Source organism: Salvelinus sp. IW2-2015, linkage group LG31 (assembly GCF_002910315.2).
Source record: "Salvelinus sp. IW2-2015 linkage group LG31, ASM291031v2, whole genome shotgun sequence".
Taxonomy (NCBI): domain Eukaryota; kingdom Metazoa; phylum Chordata; class Actinopteri; order Salmoniformes; family Salmonidae; genus Salvelinus; species Salvelinus sp. IW2-2015.
In genome coordinates this window covers 5,194,160-5,207,238 of record NC_036870.1, presented here as the reverse complement: position 1 = coordinate 5,207,238, position 13,079 = coordinate 5,194,160, and the positions used below count along the sequence as shown (strand labels likewise).

The 13,079-nt window shown below is 40.8% G+C and overlaps 1 protein-coding gene across 1 annotated transcript; it reads right to left on the bottom strand.

The window, feature by feature from the left end:
* Window positions 1-205: 205 nt before the first annotated feature.
* tomm40l (translocase of outer mitochondrial membrane 40 homolog, like) lies at window positions 206-11,997 on the bottom strand. The gene is made up of 10 exons (XM_023976567.3): window positions 11,914-11,997; window positions 10,857-11,074; window positions 7,469-7,536; window positions 6,625-6,717; window positions 6,212-6,313; window positions 5,897-6,002; window positions 5,676-5,798; window positions 4,906-4,982; window positions 4,703-4,805; window positions 206-3,053 (listed from the first exon to the last, which is right to left on the bottom strand). Exons 2-10 carry the CDS (start codon window positions 11,071-11,073, stop codon window positions 2,914-2,916), a joined length of 1,029 nt encoding a protein of 342 aa, XP_023832335.1. The 5' UTR covers window position 11,074; window positions 11,914-11,997; the 3' UTR covers window positions 206-2,913.
* Between the last annotated feature and the right edge of the window lie 1,082 nt (window positions 11,998-13,079).

Genomic DNA, 13,079 nt, shown 5'->3' with positions numbered 1-13,079 from the left:
TAATTTTCCATMWAAGTCCAAAAGGGGCAATATATAYAGTATACTGACCGAGTATTGTTTGTCTCATACATGCATACATAAAACAAACACACAGATCCCTGTTTCAACAGTTAAATACTAAGCCTAATGCAATATCAACTTAAAAATAGTATCATCATATCTGTTATATCAAATTTATAACACTGAACAAAAAAAATGAACACAACAATTTCTACGATTTTATTGAGTTACAGTTCATATAAGGAAATCAGTCAATTGAAATAAATTCATTAGGCTGTAATCTATAGATTTCACATGACTGGGAATACAGATATGAATCTGTTAGTCACAGMTACCTTAAATAAAAAAATTGGGGCGTGGGTCAGAAATCCAGTCAGTATCTGGTGTGACCATTTGCCTGTGGAATGATGTCCCACTTCTTTTCAATCGCTTTGCGAAGTTGCTGGATATTGGCGGTAACTGGTACACGTCGATCCAGAGCATCCCAAACATGTCTGGTGAGTATGCAGGCCATGGAAGAACTGGGACATYTTCAGCTTCCAGGAAATGTGTACAGATCCTTGAGACATGGGGCCATGCATTATCACGCTGAAACATGGTGTTGGCGGCAGATGAATGGCCCGACAATGGGCCTCATGATCAGCGATAAAAWGCAATTGTGTTCGTTGTYCGTAGCTTATGCCTKCCCCACCGCCATCCCAGGGCACTCTRTTCACAATATTGACATCAGCAAACCACTCAACCACATACATGTGGTCTGCAGTTGTGAAGGCGGTTGGMCGTACAGCAAAATTCTCTAAAACGACATTGGAGGCRGCTTATGGTAGAGATATTAACAGGAAATGCTCTAGTGGACATTCCTGCCGGCAGCATGCCAATTGCAGGCCTACTCAGATGAGAYATCTGTGGCATTGTGTTGTGACAAAACTGCACATTTTAGAGTGGCCTTTTAGTGTCCCCAGCACAAGGTGTGCCTGTGTAATGATCATRTTTAATCAGCTTCTTGATATGCCACAACTGTCAGGTGGATCGATTATTTTGGTAAAGAAGAAATGCTCACTAACAGGGATGTAAACAAATTTGTGCACAAATTGAGAGAAATACACTTTWTGTGCGTATGGAACATTTCTGGGATCTTATTTCAGCTCATGAAATATGGGACCAACACTTTCCATGTTGCGCCTATATTTTTGTTCAGTGTAAATGTATGTACCACTATTGTTGGTACATACATGATCAGTTATCGGACTCTCCATCTCCTGACCAATATCTACATSTGACTCAGGACTATATTACAGAAGCTGTGCAGGATTCTATCATCAATAGAATAATCACATCTACTGTTGCCCTCTTGAAMAGGGTCTCACTTTCTTCAAGCAAACTTTCTTACATATCGGCATATTTGTCAGTATTATCATCATGGGTGATTTAAATAAATTAAACTCATGAACAGCATTCAGCTTATTCTCATCAACTGAAACAATTCGGGCCCTGTCAACTATGAGCAGAGAATTTGAAGCAATAAGAAACAAAACCAATTCGCTCCATATTTTGTAAGAAATGGCATTTATCCTTTTCCCAATAGATATATACAGGTAATATATACGATTATGAAAAAGATTTTCCTGCCCTCTGCCTCCCCAACCTAAAAAACAAACAAAAAAAGGGAAAAGAAGCAGATAGACCATACAGCACAAAATAAATAAAAACAAACCGACCAAAACAAAACTGGACAGGCACTGCCCTAAAAACAAAAGTACTGTAATTTGATAGTAAAACACTTGCTGTTAGGAAACTGAGTCCTCTTTTACTGCTGTCTGCTATGTTRGTCTCAGTACGTTCGTCTCTGAAGTATATGGCCATTGTCCAATCTCATCACCACATTGTCCTCAATCTCTGGCCCATGCATTTTTACCCCAATTTTGATCATTCGATTGATTATTTTAGTCCTAAAGATGCACCTTATTTACATATCTTTGTTTAACCTTTCAATGATTATATACTACATAGTCAAAAGTATGTGGACACCTGCTCGTTGAACATCTCATTCCAAAATCATGGGCATTAATATGAAGTTGGTCCCCCCCTTGGCGCTATAACAGCCTCCACTGTTCTGGGAAGGCTTTCCACTAGATGTTGGAACATCGGAAGGTGAATGCACCAATTTGTAAGTCGCTCTGGATAAGAGCGTCTGCTAAATGACTTAAATGTAATGTAAATGTAAGTCCCCACAGCATTCAGCCACAACATCATTAGGTGAGGTTGGGCACTGATGTTAGGAGATTAGGCCTGGCTCGCAGTCGGCGTTCCAATTCATCCCAAAGGTGTTCTTGAAGCTCCCGACAAACAGTTATTGTGCTGACTTTGCTTCCAGAGTGTTGCAATCGAGGACAGACGATTTTTACGAGCTTCAGCACTCGGCGGTTCTGTTCTGTGAGCTTGTGTGGTCTAMCACTTCATGGCTGAGCCATTGTTGCTCCTAGACGTTTCCACTTCACAATAACAGCTCTAGCAGGACAGAAAGGTGACAAATTGACTTGTTGTAAATGTAGTATCCTATGACAGTGCCACGTTGAAAAAGTCACTGGGCTCTYCAGTAAGGCCATTCTACTGCCAATGTTTGTCTATGGAGATTGCATGGCGGTGTGCTCGATTTTATACACCTGTCAGCAACGGGTATGACTGAAATAACCGAATCCACTAATTTCAAGGGGTGTCCACATACTTCTGTATATATAGTGTATATTTTAACACATTATTTAGGAAAAATTAACCTTTGGAACCAACAACAATGAACTTCTTAGTAGTCAGATGGGGACAAATTATATTGATGTGAGACTCAGTGGTGAGTCCAGGCTTTGTCTGTCCTTTCTGTGAAGATTGCCTATAGGCTTTCCCCCACTCCGGTTAAGTCTAACCGATGGTGATGCCAAAACCACATTGGAACTTGTTCTTCTTGTGGTTGAGGAAGGACCCCAGGACCAAAGATAGAGGCAGAGGAAGCAGCTTCTTCTCTAGTGTGGCCCCCACCACCCAATTACTATCTATGGAGCCTGGAGTATTGGGGAGAAAAACAGAAAGTTGGATAACAGTGCTTTCATAAAATATTCATAACCGTCAACTTATTCCACATTTTGTTCTGTTAAAGCCCACATTTAAAAATGGATGAAATATATAATTGTGCACATTTATTGAAAATTAAATACAGAAATAAAATTGACATAAGTATTAAMACCCCTTTGCTATGACGCTCCAAATTGAGCTCCGGTGCATTCAATTTCCTTTGATCATCCTTGAGATGTCACTACAACTTGATTGGAGTCCACCTRTGGCCAATTCAATTGTTTGGACATGATTTAGAAGGACCACACCGGTCTATATAAAAGGTCCCACAGTTGACAGTGCATGTCAGAACAGAAACTATACCATGAAATCCAAAGAACTGTCCCTAGATCTCCAAGATAGAATTATGATGAGGAAGATATCTGGAGTGTTGAAAGTTTTCAAGAGCAGTGGTCTCCATCATTGGGAAATGGAAAAAATACGGAACTATCCAGACTCTGTCTAGAGCAGGCCATCCGACCAAACTGAACAACTGGGCAAAAAGGAGCTTGGTCAGGGAGGTGACCAAGAACCCAATGACCACTCTGACAGAACTAGAGTTCCTTGGCTGAGATGGGAGAACCTGCCAGAAGGACAACAGTCTCTAAAGCACTTCATCAATCTGGGCTTTATCGGAGAGTGGCCAGACGGAAGCCACTCCTGAGAAAAAGGCACATTACAGCACAACTGGAGTTTGTGAAAAGGCACATGAAAAACGGAAGATAAAGGCACAATATTCTGTGGTCTGATGAGACAAACATTTAACTATTTGGCCTGAAAACAAAGCGCTATGTCTGGAGAAACCCAGGCACAGCTCATCACCCGTCTAACACCATGGTGGTAGCAGTATTATCAGGTTATGGGGATGCTTTTCAGGGGCAGGGAGACTTGTAAGGATAGCGGGAACAATGAACAGAGCCAAATATAGGCAGATCCTTGATGAGAACCTGCTTCAGAGTTCAAACAACCTTCGACTGGGGGCGAAGATTTACATTACAACAGGACAACGACCCCAAACATACAGCCAAAGCAATGCTGGAATGGCTTCAGAACAAAAATGTGAAAGTCCTTGAATGGCCCAGCCAAAGTCCAGAAATTAATCCTATTGAAAATCCGTGGGAAGACTTGAAGATTGCTGTTCACTGCCGATCCGCATCTAACTAAACAGAGCTCTAGAAAATCTGCCAGGAAGAAATGGGAGAAGAATCACCAAATCCAGATGGGTATGTCTGTATCAGCTTTGCACAAGACAACTCAAAAGCTGTAATCACAGCCAATGGTTCTTCTTACAAAGTCAACTCGGGGGTCTGAATATTTATGTAAATCAGATATTTAATTTTCAAGAAATGTGTCAATTTCTAAAAACCTGTTTTCACTTTGTCATTATGGGGTAGTGTGTAGATGGGTGAGAAAGAAGACATTTAATCCATTCTGAATTCAGGCTGTAACGACAAAATGTCGAATAAGTAAAGGGGTATGAATACTTTGATGGAACTGCATATGAAAATACAGAAAAACAGCAAACAATGTAACAAAAAGGCTAATATGCAGGAATATACATATACTTTAAAATCAGTGTCCATACAAGCAGAAGCCATACCTTTGAAGAGCAAATTGGCTTTAGGCACATCTAGCTGGTAGCCAAATGATACACTGGTCTCCTGCATACGGGTGCTAGCCTCAAACTCAACACCCAACTGCAACTGTGGGATAAAAATAACAGTGATAGAGCTGAAGACACTAACCAACACTTTGGTAAAAAAGTAACAGACACAGAAGGAAACCAATGGAATTGAGCAATACCGTGTCGTTGGCTTTGTGGTAGTAGGAGGCATGTGCCCCTGCTCCCCCTAGTGTCAATGTGGCAATGAAGTTACTGCCTGAAAGAGCAAGAAAGACAGGTCTTAAAATGTCAGTGTAACACACACATATATGCTATCCACTATGGAAAAAGTTAGTGGACTACTGCTGCATTATATTTAAAAAAAGACATGTTTGTAGAGTGTCAAATTAACACATCCCTGCCAGATGTCAACTACAATAAGAACACACAAGGACCCAGTCAGTGGCCAAAGAACAAAGGAAGATGAGCAAAAGAGGAGAAGGACAACACGTGCTCGGTGCTTGCTGTGAGTGGCCCCCCTCTAGTCTACCTCAAAGCTTCTATCAGCAACAAGAGCGGCGGGTTTGAACCAAAAGGAACTTCGCCATTGGACAATGCTATAAATAGGTTAGACAAACTCCCGTATACTTTTCTCATTCGTCTATAAAATGTTGCCATCTCCTCTATCCATTCATCCTGTACATTTATTGTTTTATCCTRGCTATTTCTAAATAAGCCCTTTGTTTTGTAAAGATATCTACTGTCTCCAAGCATACATTGCCTTGTCATTTTAACTTCATTGCCTTCAGAAGTACAAGTTAACTATTTTATAGTTTCTTGCTGATTTATAGTAATATGTGTACACACTCCCTTACATGGTTTAGAATACACCTTTAACTCCTGAAATCTAAGGGTGGCGCAGAGACTGGGTCGTTCCCATACTTCAGTGTGACTGTGGCCAATGCCTCACCTGTGTATCTGCCCGCTAGAGACATGACTGTGCCTTCCTCTCCTGGCCTGCGATGGTAAACCAGCTCCCCTCCCAAAGCCAGGGATGGGGTTATGGACTGGATGTAGTGTGCTACAATAATACCTGAAAGATGAAGTAGTAAGAGAAAATGAGGAGCTCCAGATAGTTACAGTTGGTGGTACATTTCAGTATTACAAAATACCTCCATTCACAAAGCTTACCGGAGCCTACAAGGACATCTGGGTTGCCCAGGGTAACAGCAGCAGTAAAGTCCTCTCCTCGGACCTCACAATCTCCTTGCCAGTTCACAAACTTTTGCTGCTGCGTCTGATGGCAGGAAACACATTGATAAACATGTCATCAATCCGTCTGATGTAGTAACTCAAATGGGCTATACATTTGGGAGGCTTGGTGACAGTGTAAGGTCCAGGCGTTGAAGCTCTACTTCAAAGTATTGTTTACTATCACCTAATTTCAACTGCCAAGGTTAATGGCAGACTGAACAAAAACTACCATAGAAAACCAAATATCTGTACCTGGAAGGCTAGTTTGGACCGGACTCTGTTGGAGATCTGGTGAATGACCTGGGCATTGAGGCTGCCGCTGTTGTCCATGTCTCCCACCATGACTGGGAAGGACTGCAGACAGTAAACAATAGTTACAAAGTACAAATAAAAACTTTTCCAGAATAAGCTAATTTCACAAATACCAGCAACAATAACTGTAATATAGTTGTCATTCTCATTCATGACTGGTAGTGTGTGTGAATATAACTTTGGGATTTTGGCAATGAGGCCTTTTATCTACTTCTCCAGAGTGAGAACTGGAGGATACCCCTTTAAGCACTCAAATGAAGGGTGACAACTTTATATAGCTGTAGTGTGTACAGGGCTAACGTATCACAAACAATACTTCGGGTTGTGGTATTAGCCAATTCGCTCGGACTCACCTCTGCTGGACCCATCTGCTTAGTTCCCACATAGGTGGCACCGAACCTGTAACTGGAATCGCCTAGAGTGCTGAGCATTACCGTGTGATTCACCTGGTGGGGTCGATCAGAAGGAGGACAACATTTCAGGTTTCTGTCAGCAATGCTCCTCAAGCAAACATCTGTGTGTCGTGTAAAATAATAAGACAAAAAGCTTCCCAAGAGTTTGGGTTGTTCCCTTGTTTGGTTACGAGTGCAAGACCAGAACTAATCTTAACACAGTATTATCAAAGCTTCTAAACCCAGATGCTCAACATCGCAGGACTTCAGGAAACGCTTCCGAAGCAGACTCGGCAGACCGGGGTTTGAGAAGTCAATGAGAGAAGAGAAATTCTTCCTTAGTTCATTTTCTCAAACTAAATGCAAAACCTAAATTCGAACCAATGTCTTTTAAGTAGCTGAACATGTTCTTACTCCAACCTCATGAAAGTGACAAACCGACATTTATTTGCCAAAAACAACTTTATGTCGAAGGAGTGCCTTTGATTTGACTGCCTACACATGCGCAGTTCGGCGCGAGACAACCGTTAGACCCGACTGCGTGTGTTTCTGAGCATGAACTTAGCTAGCCAACGTCGCCATGACATTCTCAAGAAGCGTGATTTCTATTGGAGAAGCAGTTTCTACACATCTTCAAACTAAACCATCTTTGGTTTTACACTCGAAGTCCGTAAACTTAATGAAATTATTTGCCAGGGGAGATCCATCTCTAGATGGAATGATGAAATGAGGCTCAGGATCATCAAAGGCCATTCACAACATCATTTTACCAGTAGAAAATAGAGATGTAGTGACCTTTACTGACCTGGAAGTGATTACTCAGGCCCTTGTTAACAATTAGTCTTACACCCTCCATCTGCATGGGGAACACCTCTGGAAAGACAGATAGAAATGGGAATTGATTGAGATTACGTGTAGGCATATGACATGAAGACACAGCATCATTAAAAAGGAGTGGATCACTATTTTGGTATTTATGTATATTGTGTGTTATAGAAGGGTCCAGACTCCTGTTTTTGCGATTTCACTTGGTTGAGAAACTAACCCCACTTACTCATTCTGCATTACGGGGGCTCTGGAAAAACAAAAACACCCAATAGTGACGCAGATCTTTAGGATTGTACACATGAGACTGTGCAATTCCAAACTTCACCCGCAACGTTATATTCCATATTGTGTGACTTGAGCGGTTTCCCCTACCAGCTGTGCTGCGAGGGCTACACGGAGAGGGACGGGGAACCGTCACAAATATTTAATAATGTTGCAGATAAAGTTCGGAATTACACAATTTCATGCGTACAACATCTAAAGACCTGCAGCACTATACTGACAGCTTTGCCGTTTTTTTGTAGCCTTCATTCGTGTTTTTCCAGAGCCCACTTACTGCAGAACGAGCAAGTCTATTGTGGGTGCGTTAAGTTTCTCAAAACCAAGTGAAAAAGCTACAAAAAATATAATAAAAAAGTACCTGGACCCTTCTATCACATGCCATTTATGTCAACAATATAGATATGGTTCTAAAATAGTGAACCAATCCTTTAACACTAGAACTGCCTGGCCTTTCAGCCTAGAAGTACCTGCTAGAGAATGTTGCCAGGCATCACCTTTAGCATATGCMTCAGATGCATATCAACCGGCAAGGTGCAGCAAACATATGCGCCAACACTTGATAAAGGATTCATTGCATATAGAAATACACATACATACATTAAACAAACAAAAAAAAGTTTATATAGTTAAGGATGTTTTGTATAATTCTACAAAGTCCTGGAAAAACAGACCTATAGCCTATTTTCATTTCCCTTATAATAAAAACAKTGTAATCCATTTGACCAACTTTATTTGTAGATTYGATTAGTAATAGGGTCATAGTAATTAATAACATCCAGGTAAAGCTTCTTTTGACAAAGTAGAAACAAAAAAGATAATATCATAACCAGCCAGGTGAAATGATTTGCTGTATTCCTAAACAAAAGCACCAGTGCATGAATAATTGTAATGGATGAATTGTATAAATAAATATGTGGAAATATATTAATGCCAAGATATAAAAACTAATTTGTTGATCGTATCATACACTGTACGGTGCCCTTACAAATGAATATTGCTCCCGAGTGGTGCAGCGGTACACAGCACACATTATATGTTGTACTCGGTGTCTGATTTGACTGTCTGAGGGGAAATTATATACAATTTCCAGCCTTTCATTATAAAACAATTAGACACCCAACAACACCTAGAACTTTTCATCAAAATTACACTATTGTTCTAAATTCAGTCATCCTCATCATTCAGTTACTTTAAGTCACATGCACTATTATCAGCTTCCAATCGCCCATTCATCCATTGACGACAGAATAGCATATTTAAAATGTTACGTTTATTACGTTACTCGTTTTTGCTTCGCAGCCAGAGCAATGCTGTAGCGCGAGTGATCATGTGCTGAATGCATGGACAGCGCTGATATTCCTAGAAAAAGTCACATTTGGAAATACAGCTGCGCCTCTTGAATTAGGAGTTATCTGAAACGGCAGAATATGCTCTCCGATACAATATAGTCATGAAAATGTTTTATCTGCACGTGACTCTGAAGGAGGATTTGATAAAGTGATACTCCTTTCACTGCATCTGYAAATTACAAGATGCACCCATCTCCTCATGTACAATTTGACAACCGATAGGCCTAATATTGTCACCCATCAGGTTATTGTGAATTGAATCTTGTCTGATAGGCTACCCCTAATATGTTTGAAACTAGTTTTTGCTAGACTGGTAAACTAGTTTTGGTAGACTGGTAAACTAGTTTTTGGTAGACTGGTAAACTAGTTTTGGTAGACTGGTAAACTAGTTTTGGTAGACTGGTAAACTAGTTTTGGTAGACTGGTAACTAGTTTTGGTAGACTGGTAAACTAGTTTTGCTAGACTGGTAAACTAGTTTTGGTAGACTGGTAAACTAGTTTTGGTAGACTGGTAAACTAGTTTTGGTAGACTGGTAAACTAGTTTTGGTAGACTGGTAAACTAGTTTTGGTAGACTGGTAAACTAGTTTTGGTAGACTGGTAAACTAGTTTGGTTAGGTTTCGATGGGCCAGCTGTGCAGGCTCACTGGCATGGTTTGTTTCCCACTCATAAAAATTGGATAGAGTTAAGGATATGTTTTGCATTATTCTAAAGGCCTACTGCAACACACGGCATAGGTTTGTTTCTCTTACTGTAACTCTATTACTAATCRCATTTATTGTAACAAACAGTCCTGTAACAGCTTATTTTTACAAAGTAAAACGTAAAAGAGCATAGCATCAACCCGCAAGGCACGCTGTCAAATRAATAACATGAACGCCAACGCTGATAAATAGGCTTAACACAAACCCATTACGCTATTGTTGTTCTAAATTAATTCAACCTCTTCACCTTCCTTATCATTCAGTTAGGCCTCATTGAAATTTGATTGTGAAGTAACTTGCACAATTATCGCCCATTCCYTACATTTGTCATTAATTCAGTGGGCTGGTATCATTTGCTTTGCTGGATAGAGTCAYGGATATGTTTTGCAGTAGGCCTTCAGAATAATGCAACATGTAGCATGTTTTCATTTCCCTTACAATAAATGTAATTAAAGGAGTTATAGTAAATAAAAGTCCAATGACAGCTTATTTTTACAAAGTAAAACGTAAGAGAATAGTATCAACCCCCAAGGTGCGCTGTGAAATTATTTGCTGCTGATAAATGCGCATAAAAAACAAAACATTACACTATTGTCTTTCTAAATTAAATCAACCTCCTTATCATTCAGTTAGGCCTAATTTAAATTCAATTGTGAAGGTGCACAATTATCGCCCATTCATCATTCATTCAGTGAGCAAAGAGAGACATCAGATTAGTGCCTGGCTGGGTACTGGCTGGGTACCAACATCCTACAGCACATTGTTTTGGCAGGTTAAACTGGGAATAGGTGAGAAAGAAAAAAAAACTGGTAAAAAAGGCCCTAAATACTTCTGTTTGTGATTTCAAAATACTGACAAATGAGCAGTGTCAAATACAAACATTTAGGAAAAGTCAGGGAACAGGACATTTGTATTTATTTATAAAATAAACGTCAGTGACCGTTGGCCTATATTTGCACTATTCAATTCACAGATCTCATCTACATGGCGGAGGACTTTCTCTAGATATTTCATGGACTAATCTATTTACCTTTGCACTTGCGRTGGCACTCTTCAAACGTGCCAGGGTTGGGCAGAGAGCCTTCTGCCTCCACCTGCTGACCGGGTGCCGCATTGCCTGAAGGCAGTACAGGTGATACTGGGGGCATTGAGAAGCCTGGGGGTACCGTCATCCCTGGGCTGCCAGGACTACCACCAGCAGGAGCCATTGGCGGGTTGGGGGAGCTGGCTGCCAAAACACTGCCCATTCTGTGAGAGGAGATGATAGGATGAGACAGGGGTGGAGGTAGAAAAGGGGGAGGATATATGTGATGGTTTGTTGGAAGATGCTGGGTGTATTCGGAGACGGTTAGCTATCTCTGGGCAGTTGAGCAGTAGGGGCGATAGAAAACTGGTACAGGAAGAGATGGGGCTGTTTGTCAAAAGAACAGCAAAGACAACAAAAGCGCACCAATTTACATGTCAGCATAGATTACATTGTAGTGTTCAATTTACAGAGGGAACGCCAATAAATTACAATTGTGKCCTAGCCATGAATGCTGCTCATTAGTTTTATAACATATCCCCAAAGGTTGAGTTGGATCATTAGAGGTTTACACACAAAGCATGTTAATTAGCTACATAGCTAGTTGGCACAGTTGGCATTTACGTGATGGTCATCATTGAATGGGTAGCTCAAAAACCATGCCAGCAATGAAAGGTTTCTTGTAGTAGTTACCATCTCACCCAGTGCTATGGTGCTGAATTAATTGTGCTTATTTCTGGCTATTAGTGACAGCTAGCAAGTTAAATAATTAAATCGGCTAACATGTATCTAGATGGCCAACCCGTTAGCTGGCCTGCTGTAACTAGTAGTTAGCTAACGAATCGTGTAGGAGGTATGTCGTAAAACGACGGCAATGAAACGTTAGCTAGCTAGCTGCATAGGCTCTCCACAGCTACTATATCCTGATGTTCTTATAGAAAACACGGATGAAACACCTACTCGGGAAATAATTAAAAGCCTAATTCACAAGATCCTCAGCAACGCAAAAAGTACAATCTTTACTGTCTATTTTCAATGAAACCTCGCTAAAATTGATACTCACGTTGCGATTTCCAGAGGACGATGCAACACCCGGCAGTAACGTAAGACCTCAAACTACCATGCGTCATAGCTAAGACCCGCCTACTTACTTGAGGTAGCACTTGGATTGGGCAAATGAGCCCACCTCTGAACAACGTGTGGCAGAAATACATGTCAATCACAGCGTAACCAACCAGCATGCCACCACTGAGGTATAAGAAAACTCAAGCTTGATAATTCGAAGGCATGGTTTTGTTATTTCGACCACACCTCCACTTGTAGCCAACTGGTTATTAGACGTTTCAGTCACAAGAGAACTGCAATAAGATTGGACAAATGCAATATCTGCCTTACCCAACCATGCTTGCTGATAGATTGCAAAATTGACTCTTTTTCTGATTTGGAAAAGACAGCAAGGTTCTCAAGGGCTGAAGGTGGGGTCATCACTGTTTGGAGGCTTCTGATTGGTGGAGTCATTGAGGTTGGTTTCAGTTCAGGGACGTAAAATAAAAAAGTGCTGCCTGTGAAGGTCAGTGACAACATGAGGGTCTGGGGACAAATTCATCAAAACGAATGGAATAGCTCCTACACCACTTTTCCCACGGGGCCGGGTTACCACATGCTCTGGGATCCCCCGACCTCCAGAGGTTGGGGCCCTTCTGGTGGGGGTGGGGGGGTCAGACAGCATATGATAGCAAAATGTATAGAATTGCAGAAAATTTGCTTTAAAACTGCAAAATTCTCTCTCAACCTAATGGCAAATTGATAACAAAATAATAAGATGTGCTATATAAAAAAAAAAGTGTAGAATTGCAGACAATTAGCTTTAAAACATGACAAAATGTGTAGAATAGCATTATAAAACTGCACATTTTACTCTCTGCACGATTGGGCTAAATTCCCAATCTGGCCCTCAAACCATCTTGGTCACCTAATAATCCCCAGTTTATAATTGGCTCATTCATCCCCCTCCTCTCCCCTGTAACTATTCCCCAGGTCGTTGCTGCAAATGAGAACGTGTTCTCAGTCAACTTACCTGGTAAAATAACGGTTAAAAAAAAAAAAAAAAAAAAAAGATAAAAAAACATTTACGAAATGAGTGGACTTAACTTGCAACAATTCTCAACCACTAACAAACGCAGCAATGTTGTGGATGTGTGCTTTGTGCTGACACACGTCCGTCAATAT